Genomic DNA, 22,783 nt, shown 5'->3' with positions numbered 1-22,783 from the left:
ATTAAAAAAATTGATATCATTTCTTATTTTCAAAGTATATTTTGCAATAAATAGAGCATATTAAAACATCATTTTCATCAATGTATTAAATGAGGAATAATTGATAAATGACAAATGGAATTTAGTTTATAAAGTAACATATAAAACTACGGGGCAATGATCGCTCCCATAAACATTGCTTCTTATAACATTATCGCATACTTTGTTTTGGATACGTTCAGATACCAAGAAGTAATCCAATCTCCTAGATATAAAATAGATTGCTAATGAAAATATATACATGTAAGGTATTATTAAGTATATTATACATAGGATGAATCAATGTTAATAAATCATCCAAAGAGGATTAGAAGAAGAAAATCTCTTCAGTACAATTATATATTCTTTTTCTACTTTTAATCCTTCTCTTATTAATTATATAAATACATAATTATATATTTATAAAATAATCGTAAATGGAATTATAAATCACAATAAAAATAACATTTCTACACTTACCAGCCAATATTTTTACTTCTTGCATTAGCAAAGTATGACCAAAAAGTATAAGCCCCTGTTTTATCCGGATACAACATTCTGAATGTATCAACAAATCCTTGATCTAAAAAGTCAGTCATACCATCTCGTTCCTCTTTAGTAAATCCAGCATTTTTTGTATTGGTTTTAGGATTTGTTAAATCTGTAAAAGATTATTTCTTTTTTTTTTTAAATAATCTTATGCTTATTAAACATTGAGAATGATTGTATTTACCAATTTCTTGATGAGCTACATTCATATCTCCACAAATTATGACAGGTTTTTTTTTATCTAATTCTTTAACATACAATTTGAATTTTTCATTCCATTCTAATCTTTTGGGCAAAGTTACCAGCTTTGCTCCAGCATTTGGCACATCTACAATAATTTGAAAATATATCAATAGAAGATATATTAGATTTGTTGTAAATTATTAATAAATATAAATAATTTAATAAGTTTGTTTACTTCTACACTATAATACACTACAATATAGTGTACACTATATAAACTACAATACTAAGTACACTACAATAAAATATAAATAAACTTGCATATGGCATTATCAGTAACTTACAAACATTTAATAAGAAAAAGTTTGAATATTCTGCTGTAATTAATCTGCCTTCTTCATCAAACTTAGAATTATTTAAGCCATACTTGATATTAATGGGCTTCTCTTTCGTATACAGAGCTACACCACAATAGCCAGCTTTTTTGCCTATTATAAGGATAGATATTCGTTATATAAGTTAAAGAATTGATATAATGTATATGTATATGTATGAGATTTATTTTTACTATCTGCATAATAATGATGATATCCTGGTACTTTTATTTCGCTTGGTAGTTTATTAGTGTTGCATTTAGTTTCTTGCAACGCGACAATATCTGCATTTTCCTTGACAATATAATCCATTCCATTTTTCTATATCATAATATCTACATATAAGTATCGAATGTGCACATACATTTATAAATATATAATCATACAGCAACATAATAAATACACAAGTAAAATTTACCTTTATAACTGCTCTAATCCCAGAAACATTCCAAGTGCTAATTTTTAAATTATATTTCATCCCTTCCGTATTAAGTTTATCACAATCAAAATATATTTCATTCAAATTAGTATCAGTTCTATTAATAATTGGTTTATTCTCAGTTTTAGCTTTTTTAGCAACAGGCTCGTCAATTCCATTCGCTTTACGTTTATTTTTGGAAACTGATTCTTTTACAAAATTGGCAACAGAGTTTTTAACGGCTTGTTTAGAATTTTTAACAGTTTCATTATTAAGTTCTTTCTCAGTTGCTTTTTTATGTTTTTTAATAGATTCTTCAGACTCTTTAACTGATTCTACTATTTGTTCTGTGGAAGATTCTCCAAATTCTTTATTAGAATCAGATTTCTTTTTAGGAACTATATCAGATGATTTTTTATCTTTAGTAAGCTTACTTTTGGATACATTGGTCTAAATAAAAGAAATTATAATTATTAAAATATTTCCTCAGACATTGAAAGAATGAAAATAATTTTTGTTCGAACGAGAAATAGAAATTTATAAATTATTCCGTATAAATAATTTCTAGTTATAATATAATAAAGAATATATATACATAAATTTATGAGAAATAAATGCGTATATGTATTTTATTAACGAATATTTTCTACTAACCTTTAATACTTTGCTTCTCTTTGGTGGCATATTGATTATTCTTCGACTTTATATATAAATTAACTTTATTACAAATGTATATATATATATATCAGTACTAAAAAGAGAAATTTTCTTTTTATTTGTGATTTATGTATATATCAAATATAATAATATATATATTAAAGTATTAATACAGAAATCTTACATTGGCACGTCCAAACATTATTAACCGAATTCAATGGAGAGAAAAAAGCGAGTAAGGACGCTAAATTGCGCGGGATATTTGCCGCGCATGCGACATCTTATAAAATGTGATTAGGTTAGTCTCATCAATAGAATGAACCAAAATAAATCAATTTATAGAACGGATAGCGTATTTCATTTACAGAATGAACAAAATTTGAGGTAAAAAGATTTTGATCTGATTTTGACTGAAAAGTAAAAAGATGAAAATCTTCTAATATCCTTTGATAAGAAATTCTTTTTGTAATAATTATTTAATGAATTTTTACTTTTTCTGAATAATTAAAAAGATTGTACAAATGATTAAATATTATAATAGATAAAGTGAGACGAATAAATGATGTAGGAATAGAAATAGAAGTATATGCTTAATATTTCATAAAAATTTTCCAATTAGAAAATTTTTATATATTTTTACCGACAAATTAATTTCAATTAATTTTATTCGATATATTGTTTACCGAGATGAAAATTTGACTAAGGTAAAAATTTGATCTATGACACCATGTGCTCTAACGATAAGTGCAAAAATCTAGTGTTTAAAATTTTAACTGTTCAAAGCATGAATAGTTCTTACAGTACGTACGATTTACTTGTAATAGTGTATTAAAGTTAAATAGAAGCTGATGAAATTATGAATATAAATAAAAGAAAATTAATTCAAAATAAATGTAAATATGAATTAATGCAGTAATGTTGATGTAAAAAAAAGTTACATGTGCTTTTTATGTTTTTTAACGATGAAATTATCCTCGATTAACTTATTTTTAGGTTAATCATGATAATGTTTTATTAGAAAGATGTTTAGTTATCGAATAATATTTTATAAGAAAGAAAGAACTCTTCGTTTGTAAGTTCATATAATTAAAATGAATATTATTTCTTTTATATATGTCATAAATATATTATTTTTTTACGATATAGTATTAGACCTCATGTGCCATGGTTATGTGAATCATTTACTAAACAATTTTATCTTAATAAAATAAAGCAATATCATAGTACAAAAAATGATAAAAAAAGAAAACTAATCACTTGTGTAGCTAAGGTAATGAAACACTGATTATATAATACTTTTAGTTTATTTTTTTCTTAATACTTGAAATAATTGCAGTTATTTGTTCAAGATAAATAATGTTTGTGTTCGAAAAAGTTAAAGCAATCAAATTTGATAATTTCAGTCAAATATTTGGAGTTTATGGAAAAATATTTAAAAATAAATGAAATAATAAATATAATGTTTATATAATTAATGATTTTATCAAGTATTTATATTTTAGGTAAATACAAACAAAAGAGATAAAAGTGAAAAGGACATAAAAAATGATAAATTAGAAAAAAATAAAATTTCATTGGAAGGTAAAACATTTATATTATCATTATTAAAGAAATTATCTCCTTCAATATATGTGTAAGTATATTATATTTTTCAGATATGTCTACATTATACCCACATCCCTCTAATATTTTATCAAATATTTATTCTATTGTAACAACCGAATTAGATAAAAAAGGATTATATAAAAAAGAATATATCAAATGCAAAGATAAAGAACTATTTTGGAAATGTATTCTCACTGTTTCTTGGCCTAAGGAGGAAGTATTTAACAGTGTAGGAAAAAATAAATCATCAGCTGCAAATGATGCATCATTAAAGTGTTTATACTGGTTGCATAAACAAAATAAAGTGATGCATGGTAAACCAGTAATATATACGATAGAGGAAATTAAAGCTAGATATATACAATCTATTCCCATTTATCTGGATTCTGAAATTTTAGAAGAAGTTGAAAAATTGCTTCAGACATATGAAGCGGTGAGTTTTTATATAATTTACATATATGAAATTATTAGATTATAAATATAATTATAAAAATATAAAAGTATTAAATTATTAATAAAAACATTTCATTTGGTTTTAGAATGTGAAAAATATTATCGAATCTCCTAAACTAAAAGATGATAGTTTTACTACACCTGAAAAAAATAGCCCTGATATAAAACTATGTTTGCCTGACAATAAGCGTAATGAAAATTTAAAAAAAAGATTATTGGAAAAGAATAATACGAATGATGATCTTCCTATTTTTCGATATCGGTAAAAGTTAAATGGTCATAACTTCGTAATTAAGTTTTTATGAATTCTCATTTCTGTATACTATTTTTATCTAAAGATGCTAGTAACTTTAATGCAGAAATCTGTCAAATATTCTATGTAATAATATATACAAGAGCCATTTTTGAAAAAGTTGCAATTTTTTTTAATATGAATATAAGTTTCTACTGACGAATTAATAAATATAATAAAAAATAACTATTTTATTTTAAAAATAATTATTTTTATTATTTTCAGGGAAGAAATACTGCAGAAATTAGAAAAAAATAACGTTTTATTAATTAGAGGTGATACAGGTTGTGGTAAAACCACACAAGTTCCTCAATTTATATTGGATTCTTATGTAAGAAGTGGGAATGCTACAGACTGTAATATTTTAGTATCACAACCTCGCAGAATTTCTGCAGTATCTTTAGCAGAACGTATTTCTTTTGAAAGAGGAGAACCTATAGGAGATGTGATAGGATATTCTATACGATTAGAGCAAAAGTATCCACAGTTTCCTGGTGGAATACTTTTTTGTACTACTGGTATTTTATGCCAAATAATACAGGATAATCCAAACTTAATGGGATACAGCCATGTTATTTTGGATGAAGTTCATGAACGTGCATTGGATATTGATTTTCTTTTTGTTTTATTTAAAAGAATAATTCCAAATAATCCTTTATTGAAACTTATTCTTATGTCTGCAACCGTTAACACTGATATGTTTGTAAAATATTTTAATTGTGATACAATTAATGTAGAAGGTAAAATCTATCCTGTAAAAATGCATTTTCTAGAAGATTTTAAGAATAAATTACCTCCGTTAAAAACAAAGGCGAAGCCTAATTTTGATAAAAGTTACACAAATAAAGATATTAAATTGGAAATGATTCATTTTGATGACATCGTAAATCTCGTAAAATGGATTATTGATAATAAACCACCTGGAGCAATATTATGTTTTCTACCAGGATGGCACGAAATTAAGACATTAGAGGAATTACTTAATAACGATATATTACTAAAGCACAAATTATTTATAATTCCTGTACACTCTAAACTATCAATTATTAATCAAGAAAGGGTTTTTTCTGTTATACGAAAACAGAATACAAAAATTATTTTGGCTACAGATATTGTTGAAACTAGCGTCACTATTCCAGATGTTGTATACGTAATAGATATTGGTATTAAAAATAGTCCTATGTGGAAAGATAACAAACTTTATATAGGCTATCAGAGAATATCACAAGCAAATATACAACAAAGGTAATCAATCAACTATTATAGTTTTGATATTAGATTTATTAATAAAAATTTGTATAAGTACTAATTTTTTCGTACAAACTAGTTAATATAACTAGTAACTAAATGTAATATTCACTATATATTTGCTTAGAAAAGGAAGAGCTGGTCGGTTAAAAGCTGGTGAAAGTTATCACTTTATAACAAAAAAAGAATATTATAACTTGTGCCCTAATCCAATTCCTGAGATATTATGCAGTTCTCTGGAAGAAACAGCTATAAAGATTAAATGTCACACTAATGAAAAGGTTGAAAAATTTTGTGAAGATATGATTGAAAAACCTAATAAGATAGCAATAGAGACAGCAATAAAAACGTTACAGCTATTAAATATTTTTGATAGTGATGAAAATTTAACACCATTAGGAAAACGAATATCATTACTTCATGTACATCCAATGTTAGGCAAAGCTTTAATTCTTTCAACAATTTTTAAGTAAGGCAAAGTAATGTTATACACATGAATTTATATTTTATTCTATAAATAATTTTCTAAAACTACACATTTTTTTTATAGGTGTACAGCACCCATTCTCTCAATTATTTCACTTTATGCCATTGATCAAGATATTTTTGCAAACATTTTATATAGCAAATCTTCTAAAAAAGATATTAAAAAGGAGTATCATGAAACAAGTGACCATCTTGCTCTAGCTGCATTATGTGATGAATGGAAAAATTATCTTGCTGAAGGTTTTCATAAAATTGATCCCTTCTGCAGGGATATGAATATTAATCCTCTTAGAGTAAAATTATATGCTAGTAAATGTCCTTGTTTAATGAATATTCTATTTAAATGTTACCAATTTTTGATCCCTTACTAAGTAAATTTTTTACATTTACAGAAGTACGTAAAATGATTTCTAAACAATTAGAAAGCTGTGGTATACAAAACCATTATGATGGTTTTCCCTCAACCGATGACTCAACTGATGAATTTGAAATGCATCAAAGTAAAAATACATATTGTGAAGAAATAATTTATGGCATTATTTTATCTTCTACAAATATGTTACTTCAGTGTTATAATATTTCCTATTACCGGAATGTAAATAAAAGGAAATGTAAATTAAAAAATGAGTACGTATATATAAATATTTTTTTATAAATCAGGACTAAATGTATACTCTTATAATGAACACTTTCAATTAATTTATCAAATATCAATACTATGATATCAATATAAGTTTATAGTTATAACATATTTGTTTCAGATGTGATCAAACAGTTATAATATCACCAGAAAGTGTAAACTATAATAAAAACTTTCAGCATAACTCATACTTCGTATATTTTTATGGTGCAAATTTTCAAACCTATTCTCATATGCAAGTATATGATACAAGTATCTTATCTCCCTTAACCGTTTTACTTTTTGGTCAAGGTTACATAGATAACAAAGTAAGTTGTGAATTTGTATAACGTTATTTTTCTACTGCCATAAAAATAATATATAAAAGAAAAAAAAATAAAACATTAATTACTTTTCTATTTTCTAGACAAGTGACAACTCCAATAATGAAATCATTCTTACGATAGCGGAAAAGAAGGTCTTGAAATTTTTGTGCACACCAGAGTAAATATATATTTTATTTCATATAACTTCATAAAATTTTAATAAGTATCCATTTTTTACTAATAAACGACTTTTTCCAGGACAGCAAAAATTCTTATCTCATTTCGTGAAGTTATTTGGTCTGTAGTAGATTATTTTATTACAGTAAATGATCGTCCAACAAATGATGAATTCAAACTTATGAATGAATACAGATCAGAATTACTAAAAGTACTTTCCAAAATGTTAGATGCAAGGAATAGTAACAATGATACTAATGATACGTATGATGATGAGATACAATGATAATAACAATATAAAATAATATATGTTAATAATGGTTAAACAATAAAGAGACAAAAATCAAATCTTTTATAATTTTATCAAAATATGATTAGTCAACGAATTAATATCATACAGAACATCTTCTGTATAGTGTTTGAGTGTCTATTTCATTTATTTAATTTCTATCGTTATTTAATTTCTTACGGTTTTAAAAAAAGGAAGATTTAGAAAGTAAAAATAAAAATAAAAAAGAAATTGTGTATGTGTGTGTACGTGTGTGTGTATATATATGTATATATATACATATACATATACATATAATATTTATACATATACATACGTATATACATACATACATACGTATATATGTGTATATATATATATATATATATATATATATATATATATCAGCTAATTTTCTTTTAATTATTTTTTCTGTTTTTTTTTTTTTTTTTTTTTTTTTTTTTTTTTTTTTTTTTTCATAAATTTGTGCTTTACGTCTTATATTTCATTAAAACTTATAAACTTATGACACGCTTTTAAAATTCTCAAGCTATATATATGCTGTTTGCCATCAGTTGATATAGTAACGAATAATACGTAATTGATATGAATAGCTGATAAAAAATTTTTATTTAAAAAATCTAGTTGGACGATACCAACCCCCCAGTCATCTAAAATTTATTAATAAATTTAATATTTTTGAAATATTCTGAGGTATTTTGTGTGTATCATTTTATATACATATACATATACATATACATATATATATATATATATATATATGTATGTATGTATGTATGTGTGTATATAAATTCTAATATAAACTGTAAATGATACAGTATTATTTAATATCATATAGAAAATTATTATTTAATAAGTTAAGTATTATAATATATATATATATATATATATATTCCTGATTTATACATACATTTTGCAGGTACATGGAAGCATGCGCTTCTAATTTCAATAACAACAATTTCTTGTGTGTTAAATGATAAATAATATACAATATAATGCAAAATTATATTATAACGATTATAAGAACTTGTTTATATATGTTTAAAAATAAATATTTAAATTATATAGTAATATGATTATACGAATAAATTATAATCTATAACAATAATAAATTGTTAAACAATAAAAAAAGAAAAGAAAAGAAATGTTAACTCTAAATCATGACTTGACTTTATATAAAAGAAGATAAAATTTATATTCAAGAAGATAAAATATACGTGATAAATATATGTGCTAACGATTATAAAAACTTGTTTATAAATATTTATGATAAATATACGTGATAAATATAAAAACTCGACTTAATAATATTCCATAAAAAAATTTTAACTTCTTATATATTATTCAATATTATAATTTTTCTTAAACTAATAATAAGTTATTAAGTTAATATAATAAATTATGATTTGCATATTAAGTCGTTATATTTATTACACTATCGATTTAATAATTTTAATTTCTAATATAATTACTCTCTAGGGACATTTAACAAGTTCCTCGTTTTTTTCCTTTTCTTATGAAATCTGTAAATTTCGTTCTTAAAGTGAAGCACATTTTAAAGTGAAAAATAAACAAAAAGAAAGCCGCGTATTTTTTAAACGATCCTCATACATTAAAATATAAGAGCATTCTTTTTATTTTTATTTTTTAATAGAAATTAATATTGAATTCGAATTCATTCAATTTTTAAAATACATATGTATAATGCAAATTTTAATTGACATTAGAATAATTATTTAAAAAAATGTACGCGAAGAAATGGTAATAAATTTTTTATTTTTAATCTTTTTTTTTTAACTGAAAAATTAATAATATCAAAAATTTAATGTATAATATATTAATATTTATATACTGCATATTTTTAACATCTAATTCTCTTATATAAATGTATCAAAACAATTTAAATCCATTATTACGTTTATTTTCTCGATTATCAACTACTATTGCACTTCCGGCCACGTCTAAGAGAGATTTTCATGAAAATATGAAATTCTCTTAATGTATCTAATTAATATCATAAAAATATACTTTTGCGAACTTTTTCTAGTATAATTGCATTTAAAACATTAACATTTCTTTATCATCTACGTACTCAATAATATAATGATGATATAACGTATAGAACGTTATTCTTTTTTATATATAATCATTCTTATAATTAAAAAAATTTTAATCTTTTCGACTTGTTGATAAATATTTTAAGTCTTTTTTTTTCTTTGAGATTCTTATTAATATTGATAATAAAATTTCAAAGAAATAATCGCGTACATATATTCGTGGCATATATGTATATTTCATAATAGTTTTAAAATAATTTCACGAATAAAATAATACAAAGTGGATCAGAAGTTTCTAGATGATTTAAAAAACCAATTACTCTTTTTTCGAGACCCTTTAGAGTTATAGTTAAACTTGTCGTTTTATAAGCTAGGCTTGCTATTTTACAATCTGCCAAAAAAAAAAAAAAAAAAAAAAAAAAAAAGAAAAGAGATTAGTCTAAAAATATCTCAAAAAAGAGTGATTGATTTTTAAAAATCATCTGAGAACTATTGACTCACCTAAGGATTGTATCTTTCTTTTTTTATTTCCTAATGAATTTCTAACGTTTGAAACGTATTATTAGAATCTCTCAGTATGAAGAGAAACGATTCAACTTGTTTAATTAGAATTAGGCAATAAAACAGTAACGAAATTTTCTGTTTCGCTATCACTGAGATTAAAATTGGTTCTTTCATAAATTCTACGATCGAAGGATCGACCATGCAAGTCCCTTGCTTTTAACAGAACACCTGAATTCGTAGCTTCAGAAATTCTTTGTAGATTTCCAAAGAAAACACTGTCAGTACCGATACTCTCAGCTCCACTTTCGCTAGCTCCATCGCAAATAGATTCAGTTTCGTCCGTTTCAGAGACACTGCTAACCTCTGATTTCAATAATCGTTTTCGAGAACTGTTACTATCGGTACTACTGAGGTATCCATTATCTTCGATTTTCACAGATCCTGATAATGATTTTCCTGAAATCATTTTCACTGATCTTTCACGTTCCAAATCATTTTGATAATCTTCCAAATTACCAGAAGAAGATAAATGTTCTTGAAACCTTGAACATTTATTGTTATTATTAGGATATTCCAGATCCAATAGAGAAGTTGAAGGTTTTTGAAGATTCCTATGACAATAATATTGATCGTTATTATACCCTACTTCATAGCCATCGTTTTGGACAGGAGAGCCGTTGCTGGCCGCAGGGTCAACCGCTTCGACATTATTCCTGCCCCATAAGCCGTTTTTTGACGACAATGAAGACGAAGAAACGATCGGTTGTTGCTGTTTTATAGCTTCTTCAACGGGTATAGGTGCTTTTGGAGATTGATATATACTTTCTGTCGGTGGTAATGGTACAACATCGGGTTGATTAAAATTTGCTGATCTTTGTCTCTTAGCTTGTCTCTTTTCTGGGGTTAAATATTTTTCTTTTTTCCATGATAAGCTATCACTGGTTTCACCGTTTAAAGAGCTACTACTACCTAAGAAATTCGACTCCCTTAAATTCGATCTTAATTTAGCTTCATATATTTCGCGAAGACTACCATAGCCTCGTCTTTGTAAAGGATCGTAATCACTTTGTTCTGGATCATCGTCGCAACGAAAACTACCTTTACTTTTTAATAATATCTGCGCTGGTCTTTCCAAAGAATCCATAAAGATTTCGTTTATCGTTTCCTTCTCCGTACTTATCTCACCGTTTATCTTTAACTTCATTGGTTTTCTATCCAAAGTATCTGGCTCGTATTCAGATTCATCTTGTTTAACATAATTATCTGGAGAATCTTGTACCTTGATCGTCAAATGTCCAGGATTTTCTGGTTCATATCTTATGTCTGGACCAGAATCATCACTGCCAGCTGGACTTACGTATCCATCGTTAACATAAACTTCACTCACAAGAGAATAAGCTTCCGATCTTTGCATTATTAATTCTGGCAAAGCATTGTAATAATTTTTCTCCAAAACGTCTTTCTTCAGTTTTGACAGTACAGTCTCACCGGTTTTACCATTAATTACAGCATTTTGTATCGTCAATTCCTCGTCCAAAGGAAGAGCCGTTGATAGCGTTGGACTCGATTGATCTATCGATTCTGATGACGTTGATGATTTCCTATTGTATTTGAAACGTTCCAAACTATCCACTTCGTAATCACTCATTTTTACCGATTTCGAATAATGTTCCAATACCTTAGCGTCTACCATCTCACGAATCACAGCATCCATTATTCGTTTGGCTGTATTTTTGGTACCGGGCAATTCGTTTATCATATCTGGTAGTTCACCATTCGATTTCTTTATTCTTTCATTAGCGTCATTATCATTTTTATGAGAATCATTTTTAGATACTTTATTGTCATTCTCTATTTCGGCTTCTTTCTTTTCAATAGCAGCATTTTCCTCCATTTGTTTAATAAACGAATTTTCTATTGCTTTTCTTACTTTCTCGTTAACTATATCTTCAGCGATGTAATTAGTTTCTTTATTGCTGTTATTACGTTGTTGAATGTAACTCGAATTTTCGAACATGGATTTTGTTGATCTCTTGGAGACACTATAACGATCATCATTTTCTAAAATTTCACTTTTAGCAATTGGCTGATTAACGTTTCTCGAAATTCTTAAAATCGATGAATTGTCGTGCCAAGAGAACGAACATTTCCTTGTTTCTTTATGGAATTCAAGGAAATCACATTTTGCTAATTCTTTTACGTATTCGAAATTTCTTACAAAAGTTTTCTTATCGTCATGGAAATTCTTTTGTTCTTGTTCAATCTTTTCGAGCCAATGCGATCGATTTGGTTTAACGTCTTCAAGCCAAGCTCGAACTTTACTTTCACCTGGGCTAGGTTGATCGTTTCTTGGAAATATCGCTAAATTTTTATAAGATTCTGCACAACCTGGACAACCTGTACATCTTAATGATTTTTTTGATTTTGTCGTCATATTCTGAGAGGAACTAGAAATTGATCTTCGTCGTTGTCGTTGTTCTTCTTGTTGTTTCTTTTTGTTTGCTGAATTACTACGTTCTACATCACTTTCTTCCTCTGGTATACCTTTATATAAAATAATAAAAAATAAAATTAAAATAAAAAGAAAAAAAATATATATATTTTAAATATTTCAAGATCACCTGAATGTACATCAATTTATCTGATTCGTCTATTTAAAAAAAAAATGAAACAAAAAATGCTTACCAATAAGAGTAGGAACAAATTTTTTGGCAGCCATTTTATGTTTCGCGATAGAAATAACTTCACGAATTTTAAGAAGAAATTCGATGGCTGCTGGAGGTGGAGACTAAAAAAAAAAAAAAAAAAAAGAAAAAGAAAGGAGGAAAAACATCAAATTAGAATGATTTAATTCATTCAATGGAAATGTTAAAGACTTAAGAGACTTACCAGTAACAATTGTCTGTCAAAGTATGCAGGATTGAAATATAATTTTCTTCGTTGAGTACCTGGAAGTACCGGTACTTCTTGTTGATGAGAACTATCTATTGTTTCAATGATTCTGACGTCCTCTTCAGGTAATCTCTCTCCAAGCATTGAACCAGATCCAAATACAGTTTCAGAATGGTCCAGATATACATAGCGTGGGTGAACGATTGCAGAAGTAAACTGATTCTACAAATTTAATTTATCGTTAATATTGAAATCTATTTTTTATTATATATTGGAATAAATATATATATATATATATATAATTATTTTTGTAATTTATATTTATCGATTTTATTAATATTATACTTTTGCATGAAATAAAAGAAAAAACAAAGAAGAGCTTTTTCTTTTGACTGAACTAAATTATTCTGAACAATCTGTGCATTATTCTTTTAATTTATATATAAACTAATTTTCTTAATATTATAATTGTAATTTTTCTAAATAAAAAATGGAATATAGTATTGTTCATTGCAATAGTTCAAATTATCGTTGTTTTGATCTATTATTAATTAAATTTATAATTAATTTTAATTATACGATTTTTATACAAACATGTTCACAATTTTGTTCTTCATCACTCTGAACCAAATCGTCTCCTAATTCGTTCTCAGTTAAAACGCTGTTATTATCATTTTCCAAGAGTCTTGGTGTGATCAATAATGGATTGTTTTTTACCAAACCACCACCAACACCACTACCGCCAACACCTTCCCTTGGACCAGGTAATGTAATTTCTGGTTCATCGATGGATTTTCTCTTTCCTCTTCTACTATGGAGATATAATGATACACTAGCTACGTATATGACAGCTAGAATGACAGACGAAAGACCAATAGCTGCGTATTCGGTTGCTGAAAGTCCTTGTGACACTTGAGACGTCGATGAAAATATTATTTCTCGAACATCTGAAATTAAAGAGAAATATTTTAGTGATAATACAAATTTTCATTTAGAGATGTTTCATAAAAAACGATATAATAAAGTGTTATGAATAAATTCATGTAAAATAATAAAGCATTATATTATTATTTTTATTTTTATAGAAAGTTTAAAATACAGACTACTTCTCGACGGTGATCCAGCAACTCTAAATGCAACACAAGGTGCAAAGACATCGGTATTGTTTCGTCGTGGTGATGCATCTCTACAGATAAGTTTGGCAATTACTACTCGACCTTCTGTAGCATCTCTTAATCCACTTTCACCGATCCACTGTAATGATTTTTAGTATTAGTAAGATGGTATCTAGGGTAGGGTAATAACTATGAAAACCTTGAATATCTCCCTTCTTTTTAGAGATATGGAGAAATTTCGTTTACTAAAGTCATATGGTACATAATATGATTGCAATAATATTTTTATTCGTAACACGCGTAAACTAGATATGAAGGTCAACTGAGTTTTTTCAAGCGGAATTTTTTAATATATAATTTTAACATATAAAATATAATACACTGTGGAAATAGAGAAAATTCTACCCTTTAAAACGATATACGATTCTCTGTGATTTTTAGTCAAGGAGATATTTCCGTATAAATAAAAGAGATAATTATTAACCATGTAAACAATTATTTTTTGAATAAAAAACTAATTTGTTTATTAATTATTTAATTATTTATGTAAATCAATCGTAATCTGATGATATATGAATATTTTTGGCAAAATAACATGAATTTAGTTGAAAAGAAATTGTTTATAAAAATTGTTTATAACAAATTATTAATAAATTATTAATAATACATTTAAAAAATAAAGAAATTTCTATCCTTTAAAATAGTATTTGATTCAAGTCACTACGACTTTTAGTTCCGGAGATATTCCCATGTAAACGAAAGATAGCTTTATTAACAATATAAAAAAAATTATTCCTTTGATAAAAAAATGTAATTTGTTTATTAATTATTTATTAACTTATGTAATTTCATAAATCTGAGTTGTAATTTGAATTCTTTTTTTGATAATATAAGGTCGATTGAGTTCGTAAAAATTTATTTATAAAAATTGTTTATAACAAATTGTTAATTAATTATTAACAATACATAAGAAAGTAGAGAAAATTCTGCCCTTTAAAATGATATGCAAATCAAGTCTCTACGACTTTTAGTTCCGAAGATATTTCCATTTAAACGAAAGATATTTACATTGTCCCACTGACCTATATAATTTCATTCATATTGGCGCGTGACACACTGACCTATATAAATTCCAGGAATTTACGCTGTCCAGCTGATTAACCTACTATTACTATACTATTACTACGATCAGCTGTACTATGGAAATTATGAATGAAAATCTTTCAAAGGCGATATCTTCGGAACGGAAAGTCGTAGAGAGTTGAAACAAATACCGTTTTCAAGCGTAATTTATTCTTTATTTATTTAAATATTGCAATAATATTGTTATAATAAAATCGATTTTGTTAAAAATTTTTTAAATTAAATTTTTTTTTTCTTTTGTAATAATGACATAATTACAATGAAATCATTCAAATTTTTATTGTAATCATGTAAAGTTTATTTTGTTTATTTAAAATAAAAGGATAGAAGATTAATTAATAATCGATAATGTAAAAACTTGAAAGACTTTTCTTTTGTAAGTTACTTACTACTATTATTTATTTATTACTCCTCTTACTACACGTTGCAACCTTTTAAATGATTTTTTATCAGTATTTAAATAAAAATATCTCCTAAATAAACAATTTATCGATATACAGAAATTAATAATTTTTTATAGATAATGACGAGCTGCATCGACTAATTCAATCAAAAACATGATTCCAATTAAATGCATAAGATTCCATATCTCTAAAAGGAACGTAAATATTTATGGTGATCAAAGTTATTATCTCACCCCCTATAATGAACATTTTACTAACTATTACAATGGTATTTAATTTTTATTAACTATTTTATTTTATAGTTATTTATAAATATTGATATAACATAACATAACAATTATATAAATTGATAAGAATTGATTTTGACAATTAAATAAATTGATGTTAGTCCCAACAATTATTTTGAAATTTAATAATAAATAATATTCATGAAACTACGAATCTCTTGTAGTTATATAATAAAATTAGCTCTTTGCAAAATTTGATATGAAACTGACCTGAAGAAAAGTTCTTCCTTCGTCGCGAAACAATCTAAATGGAGGTTCTGCATCTGACAGATTTCTCAGTTCCGACCATCCTGATTTTCCTAACTGTCGAGCTCCTGTTATTCCACAGACAGGAGTAGTTACTCCTATTATCAATAAATAGAACATTTTTTTAATATAAAATTATAAAATCAATTACGAAATTATTTTTAAATATTATTTCTTAATAGAAGATTAATATATTAATAAATATTTTTAAAATTTCAATTGAAATCAAACTTAAAAAATGATAATAAAATATAATACAAATATAATATTATACTAAATTAATATATAGATATATACATATTATAGATATACCTTCGAAACGAATTTCGGCCTGTGGATAAATAATTTGACCACGTTGCGGTAGAAAAACGTATGGCACTCGCTCGATTAGACCCGAATTGCTTAGAAATCCAGCAACACTGCATTCTGAAAACAAAGAATTTCACTGAAATGTGGTCTTATATATTATATTTTAAAACAACACAAATGTTTGACAAAAAAATCATTGAATAAATTTAATTGCAATAGTATCGTTACAATTTTAAAAATACTAAAATTAATAATCATTTTTTAATCGAAATAATGGCTTATAAAAATATTGTAAAATAAAATAAACTCGATATAACAATTGAATCAATTTAATTGTAATCTACAAATAAGATATAATTGCAATATTAAAAATACAAAACTCGATTAATTCGATCTTTTTCGATTATAAATAACAGGTATAAAAGAAGAAAAATAAAAATCACCCGTAGAGCCTTAAAAGATCAATTAAAAAAATAAACAAAAAAGAAAAATGAAAAAAGAAAAGAAAAAAAAAATTGGATCGAACTGACATACATATTTTATGAGAATACTTTTAGTAGGCCGAATTTCCATTTATCGTCGTTTTATCAGCAAAACCAGTCACCATTAATTATCGATATCTCGCGACGAGCGACACGATCTATCATTTATGTATAGAGATTACATAGATATAATATATATCCATGTGGAAAAGATATAGCTTCCAGTTTCCGTCTTTGTCAGGGTCGTTGGCGACGCTCTATAAGGTCGTAAGGTCAACCGCGAGCACTCCGAGCAAGAAAATCTTAAATGACTCTTTTCATTGGACCAACTTAACCGATCGTTAATCACTCGACAGTTATCCAATTTCCGTACATGGATCGTTGATCGTGAGCGTAGAAAGTCACGCGTAGATATTAGCATACGTGTGACACGAGCTCGTGCTGAGAAACGAGATTTCGATGAAATTCTACTTTATCTTTTTGATTCTTTTTCCTTTCTTTTAGTTTCCTTTCTTTCTGTTTTTTTTTTCCTTTCTTTCCTTTTTATTTTACTTTCTTTACTATCCCTTCTTTACCTCGATATAAACATGTATGTATATTGACCCTTATAAGAGATATGTTTTATGTTTATATTAGATTTTATTTAATATTGATTTAATTACTATTAGCATATTTATAGAATTCAATTGAAAAAACATTCAATGGTTAGAATTAAAAAATATCCTTTGTTAAGTGACATAACTAAATACTTGAAAAACATATTATATAAAACATACTCAGCTCCTATAATTTTTCATGAATCTTATATTAAATATTATAAAACCGGTATTATTTATATATTCAAAAAAAAAAAATATAGTGATATAATATTGTTCGCAATGATTAAAAAAAGAAAAGAAAATGAAAAAAAGCAATTTCTAATCCATCCTTAAATTAATATTTTCGTTAGACATTATTTATTTACTTATTTATTTATTTATCTATTCTCTATTTAAATATATTTTGTATAGATTACCGATGAAGTTTTTGATTCAATCGTTTATCGATATTAATGATTGATATTAACATTCTGAATCCTGCTGGATCCTGTTTGGTAAAGCGGTAAATTCTGCTTAGCATGTAGAAACTTACTCCGACCGTTCAACGAATAAATAATTTGTATGCCGTGTACCTACCAACCTGCTCGTTGAGCATACCGCTTCGCGAGAAACCGGAAAAATTTCAGTCTTTGACTTTATGCGACCGCTCAATAAAGGATCATATCGGTAAACGCGACTCGCATCTTCATCTTAATATACTGGTATATTTTTGACGTAGGGCTTGACTTAATTTATATTTTATTTAGATCTTTTACCGACTTTATATGAGATATCCATTTACTGTTGTATACAGGCGTGTGTGTTGTGTGTATGTAAGAGAAAGAATGAGAAAGAGAGAGCGAGATAGAAAGGGGGGGAGAGAGATAGAGAGGGGAGAGAGAGATAGAGAGGGAGGGAGAGAGAGAGAGAGGGAGCGAGAGAGAGACAGAGAAAGTAATATATATAAGATTTTTTTCTAAGTAAAATGTATACAAAAGAAAATGTATATTTATGATAAAATTTATATTATTTATACTATAAAATTTAATATATATATATATTAACATTTTTAATCATTATGTTATTAACATGTACATTAACAAATGATCGATCACCATCATTATACTTGTTTGTATATTGTAACATAAGATTAATGACCGATTAGATTGAATGTATCAACATAGTAACTTGGTCATAGTGCCATATCGTGTATTACTAAACTTTTCAAATGTATTATACACATATTACAAGTTAATTGTTATTTATAACAAGTAAAAGAATTTTGCGAATGTAACCATTAAAAAATGTTATACAAAATTACGATCATTTGAAGATTATAGAGAAGATTCAAGTTTCTATCAGATAAAATTACTTTCACTTTGAACATTTACTTTACTTTAACGTTAAGTCACAATGAATTGTTAGCGTTTGAAATTGTTTCTCATTCGATCGGATAATGTAAATCCAAGCAATTTATCTATCACTTGAAAGCTATAAATCTTCGTTCCTACATTCCAAAGTACTCTCTCACAATCACTCTAGTATATATCCAATCGATATTGAACAATAGTGGTGGAAGGTGCATGAGAGGGAGGAGGGATTAGGGGAGGAGGAAGAGAGGAGGACAGAATGGGGGAGAACCAAATGGTGAAGTTAGATGAGATAAACAATTCTTAACAATACTACATATACTGTTTATACTTTTACTGTCATTAATTCTCCCACCATAGATAAGTTATTGCAAACGAGAGAATCGTTTGCATAACGAAGCGTTTCCACTATTAGATATCGCACCTTTGAAATCTAATCGTATCTTAGTATAACCGTCAATTAGAGATACGTTAAAAGCTCGCATACGTTGGACCTCGGAACTTGACCTTTTATCTACGTTGGCATGGAAAGACATATGCGTATGTTTCTTGCTTAGGTGGTTGCTTCAAGGCCGCTACGATCTTTTTTAGTAATAGTAAATAATCGATTGGAGAGTTGAGCTTGTCGTTCCTCTAAGTACCGCAAGCTAACCCGTCTTATCTTACTATCTCTTCTATCTCCCTCTATCTTTCTCTCTTTCTCTCTCTCTATCTTCGTCTCTACCTCTGTCTCTCTCTTACTCTTTTTATGCATTTATTTATTTCATTGAATTAGTTCGTAGTTCTTTGATAATTTCAATCTAAATCTTATTGTTTTATCTAGTTTTGATTAGTATGCTTATATTTATCCGTTTAGAAATACATTTCTATCTGTTCTAATCTCTACATCGTTCTATATTGATAGATTAGAAATAATAGAAATCTTAGAATAATATAGAAAATATAGAGAATACCTAGGTCTCTTCTAATATATATATAGCAAGAAATATTGTATTCTAATTGGAATAAGAAATTAATTTCTATGTAAAATCGCCTGCGTTTTATGGAACAATTAAATAGACTTCTTTCTCTTATTCTAATGATATACTAAATAATAGAAATTATAAAAGTGATTATCTAATACCATATAACGGTATATTAAGATTGAAATTAAAAGATTCAATTCCATATAAAACATATTGTTATAAATGACAATTAGGGAACATTTTCTTTTTATTCTGATGGTATACGAATATTATAAATTATAAAACTAATCAGAGGTTTTCTAATAAAAATGAACATTACAAAAAGATCGTATTAAAATTAGAAAAAAAATTAATTTTCACACAAAACTCGCTATATAGAATAATTAGAAAATCTCTCTGTCTCTCTCTATTTTTTCCTTATTTTAATGAAACGTGAATATTAGAAACGCTAAAGAGGTAACCTGAATTTTTTATAATTAAACAAAATGAATTTTTAATTAATTTTAAAATTTACTTTTCTTGTGCTATATGGAATAATTAAAAAAATTTCAGCCTGTAGAAGATTGCATTTAATTCCACGTTGTTTCCTTTCCTTCATTCTTTTTCTACTCTCCTCTAATTGCAAGATCCTCGACGAACCTACACACACACACACACACACACACAGATACACACACATGCATATATACATACATTTGTATGTTCTTTGATGGCGAAACGCGACGACTCTATAGAAACTTGCCCTGACATTTTTCTATTATGATAATTAATTACGTATACAGTAATTAACATTGTTCTCTGTCTTTCCTTTTTCTTCTTCTTCTTCTTCTTCTTCTTCTTCTTCTTCACCAGTGGTGTCCAATTTTTGTCAAATTTCTCCTAAACCGTTAACTTTATTGCAATCATTCTTTATCACCATTGCATAGATACTAGAAAGTGAGAAAGAAAAGGATAGAGAGAGGTATCATTTAATTGATTTATCCAGTAATCATCGCTTAGGGCATCGCTTCTGTCTTTTTACAGATTTTATTTTTATATTTTCTATTTTCTTTAGGAACTACTGACAGAACGGTACATATCGTTAAAAAACAAAAAGAGAAAAAGAAAGAAAAAAGGAAAAGGAAGAAGAAAAAAGAAAAACATTTTATCATTCTAAGATGTTGATGAATACTTATTAATTTTCCTTCTCTTTGCTTTTAATTTTATTCTTCTCCTAGAAATTCCTTTCCATCTTATTTTTCTAACATCTAGCTAAATTTATTACTCGTATATATGTATATATATATATATATATATATATATATATATATATATATATATATATAGATACACACACATAAAATATCTAATAAAACATTAATATTATTATATTAATAATAAATAATAAAAAGAAAAAACTATTAAAATATTGTAAAATTTGAAATATATGATAGCAATAAATCATTTTTACGAAATTTTTATTGTAATTTTAACGTGCCGTATTTTTTATATATTGATTCGATAATAAAATTGTAGAAAATATGATCTCAAACACGTTCTCACGATATGTATATATATATGTAATATTATTCGATGAGTTCACGCATAACGAAAGCGTTAGAATGTGAAAATACCTTAACGCTATGATCTGTCAAGCAAAACACCCTGTCGACACACTTCGATCTTCTATTACGTGAAGACGTCTTTTATTAAGCGAAATCGAGAGAAAAAAAGAAAAAAAGAGAGAAACTATATTATTCAATCGATTCATTAGGTAGATAAGATTCTAATTAATAGTTACAACTTCATTTAGTATAAACGGACCTTCAAATTTATGAGCCAATCTTGAATTTAACTTACGAAATATCGTAATACGATAATCTAACCTTGATTGTGATAATAGTTGAAATATTTAGATTCTTTTTCGTTCTCTCTCTCTCTCTCTTTCCCTCGTTTTTTCTTCTTTTCTCTTTTTTTCAAATCTTTTTTCTTCCAAATATCAATTCAAAGAAAAAGATTTATCGATCGATCGATTACATAGATTACCTTGAAATGACGAATTTAGAAAAATTTGACGAATCATAATATTTTTCACATATTTTTAAATATTCTCCATTGTAATTGTCGAATTAGAATTCAAATGGTCGTCTCTATTTCGACGAATATCTTAACAAATTCGAAGATCCAAGCGTTAAATCTTCTTCTCACGATGGAAACACGTAGCTACCGACAAAAAGAAAATAAAAAAAAATAAATGGAAAGAGAGACGCATTCACGTGAGTCAGATGGCACGTATCTACCTAAGTGGCTAACTGTTAGATAGCTTGAAATTAAGTCTCACACACCAAATGTGTATATATATATATGTAGGTATCTCCTTTTTTTCTCTCTCTCTCTCTGCCTCTCTATCTCTCTTTCCTTCTCTGAAAGATATTCTACATACAGAAAGACAGAGACAGAGATAAAGATCTTAGATAATTATGTAATTACTAGAGCAATTCCTGAGTAAACTGAAAGACAATTACAGAAGGAGTCTGTATCTCCAACTTGATCGTTTTTCCACAGGATTTATAATTTGACTATTAATATTAATTTTTAAATGTGAAATAATTTTCAAACCGATTAAATGAAATTTCTATTATTTTATTTAGATACGCAATATGTTTAATAAATGATTCATCTTTTTTTGAATCATCGTTTTTGGCAATACGATTATATAATTGTTATTTTGTTTGTCAAAAGAAAAAAATTGATTTTA

The 22,783-nt window shown here is 26.5% G+C and overlaps 3 protein-coding genes and 1 long non-coding RNA gene across 7 annotated transcripts in view; 2 read left to right on the top strand and 2 right to left on the bottom strand.

Moving 5' to 3' along the window:
- Nucleotides 1-16: 16 nt before the first annotated feature.
- On the bottom strand, nt 17-21,339 carry LOC122632929 (exodeoxyribonuclease). Of its 3 annotated transcripts, none has more exons than XM_043820256.1 (8): nt 21,321-21,339; nt 2,197-2,272; nt 1,543-1,992; nt 1,319-1,445; nt 1,095-1,238; nt 752-895; nt 499-679; nt 17-244 (listed from the first exon to the last, which is right to left on the bottom strand). In XM_043820256.1, exons 2-8 carry the CDS (start codon nt 2,224-2,226, stop codon nt 127-129), a joined length of 1,194 nt encoding a protein of 397 aa, XP_043676191.1. In that variant the 5' UTR covers nt 2,227-2,272; nt 21,321-21,339; the 3' UTR covers nt 17-126. The 3 variants fall into 3 exon arrangements, with proteins under 3 accessions (XP_043676191.1, XP_043676190.1, XP_043676189.1); XM_043820255.1 differs by lacking the exon at nt 21,321-21,339 and adding an exon at nt 2,384-2,467 and having other exon boundaries at nt 2,197-2,293; XM_043820254.1 differs by lacking the exon at nt 21,321-21,339 and having other exon boundaries at nt 2,197-2,453.
- Nucleotides 3,068-3,723, top strand: LOC122632935. The gene is made up of 3 exons (XR_006327973.1): nt 3,068-3,271; nt 3,346-3,469; nt 3,702-3,723. It is a non-coding gene; the product is annotated as an uncharacterized LOC122632935 (long non-coding RNA).
- On the top strand, nt 3,733-7,753 carry LOC122632923 (ATP-dependent RNA helicase DHX30-like). Its single transcript, XM_043820246.1, has 10 exons — nt 3,733-3,780; nt 3,855-4,237; nt 4,344-4,519; nt 4,775-5,794; nt 5,925-6,266; nt 6,348-6,592; nt 6,676-6,910; nt 7,045-7,231; nt 7,330-7,406; nt 7,487-7,753. The coding sequence occupies exons 2-10, from the start codon at nt 3,857-3,859 to the stop codon at nt 7,689-7,691; spliced, it is 2,868 nt and encodes a 955-aa protein (XP_043676181.1). The 5' UTR covers nt 3,733-3,780; nt 3,855-3,856; the 3' UTR covers nt 7,692-7,753.
- The window catches only part of LOC122632922, a 55,856-nt gene continuing 43,330 nt past the window's right edge, over nt 10,258-22,783 (bottom strand). For both annotated transcript variants that reach the window (XM_043820244.1, XM_043820245.1), the window contains 7 exons: nt 16,655-16,768; nt 16,307-16,440; nt 14,251-14,401; nt 13,742-14,094; nt 13,145-13,369; nt 12,941-13,043; nt 10,258-12,799 (listed from right to left, as the gene is read on the bottom strand). In XM_043820244.1, the coding sequence (XP_043676179.1) occupies nt 10,353-12,799; nt 12,941-13,043; nt 13,145-13,369; nt 13,742-14,094; nt 14,251-14,401; nt 16,307-16,440; nt 16,655-16,768 (3,527 nt within the window). In that variant the 3' untranslated portion in view covers nt 10,258-10,352. The remainder of the gene's footprint in view (nt 12,800-12,940; nt 13,044-13,144; nt 13,370-13,741; nt 14,095-14,250; nt 14,402-16,306; nt 16,441-16,654; nt 16,769-22,783) is intronic.

This window comes from Vespula pensylvanica, chromosome 11 (assembly GCF_014466175.1).
Source record: "Vespula pensylvanica isolate Volc-1 chromosome 11, ASM1446617v1, whole genome shotgun sequence".
NCBI lineage: Eukaryota > Metazoa > Arthropoda > Insecta > Hymenoptera > Vespidae > Vespula > Vespula pensylvanica.
The sequence above is the reverse complement of the archived record's forward strand: the minus strand, read 5'-3'. Positions and strand labels throughout refer to the sequence as shown.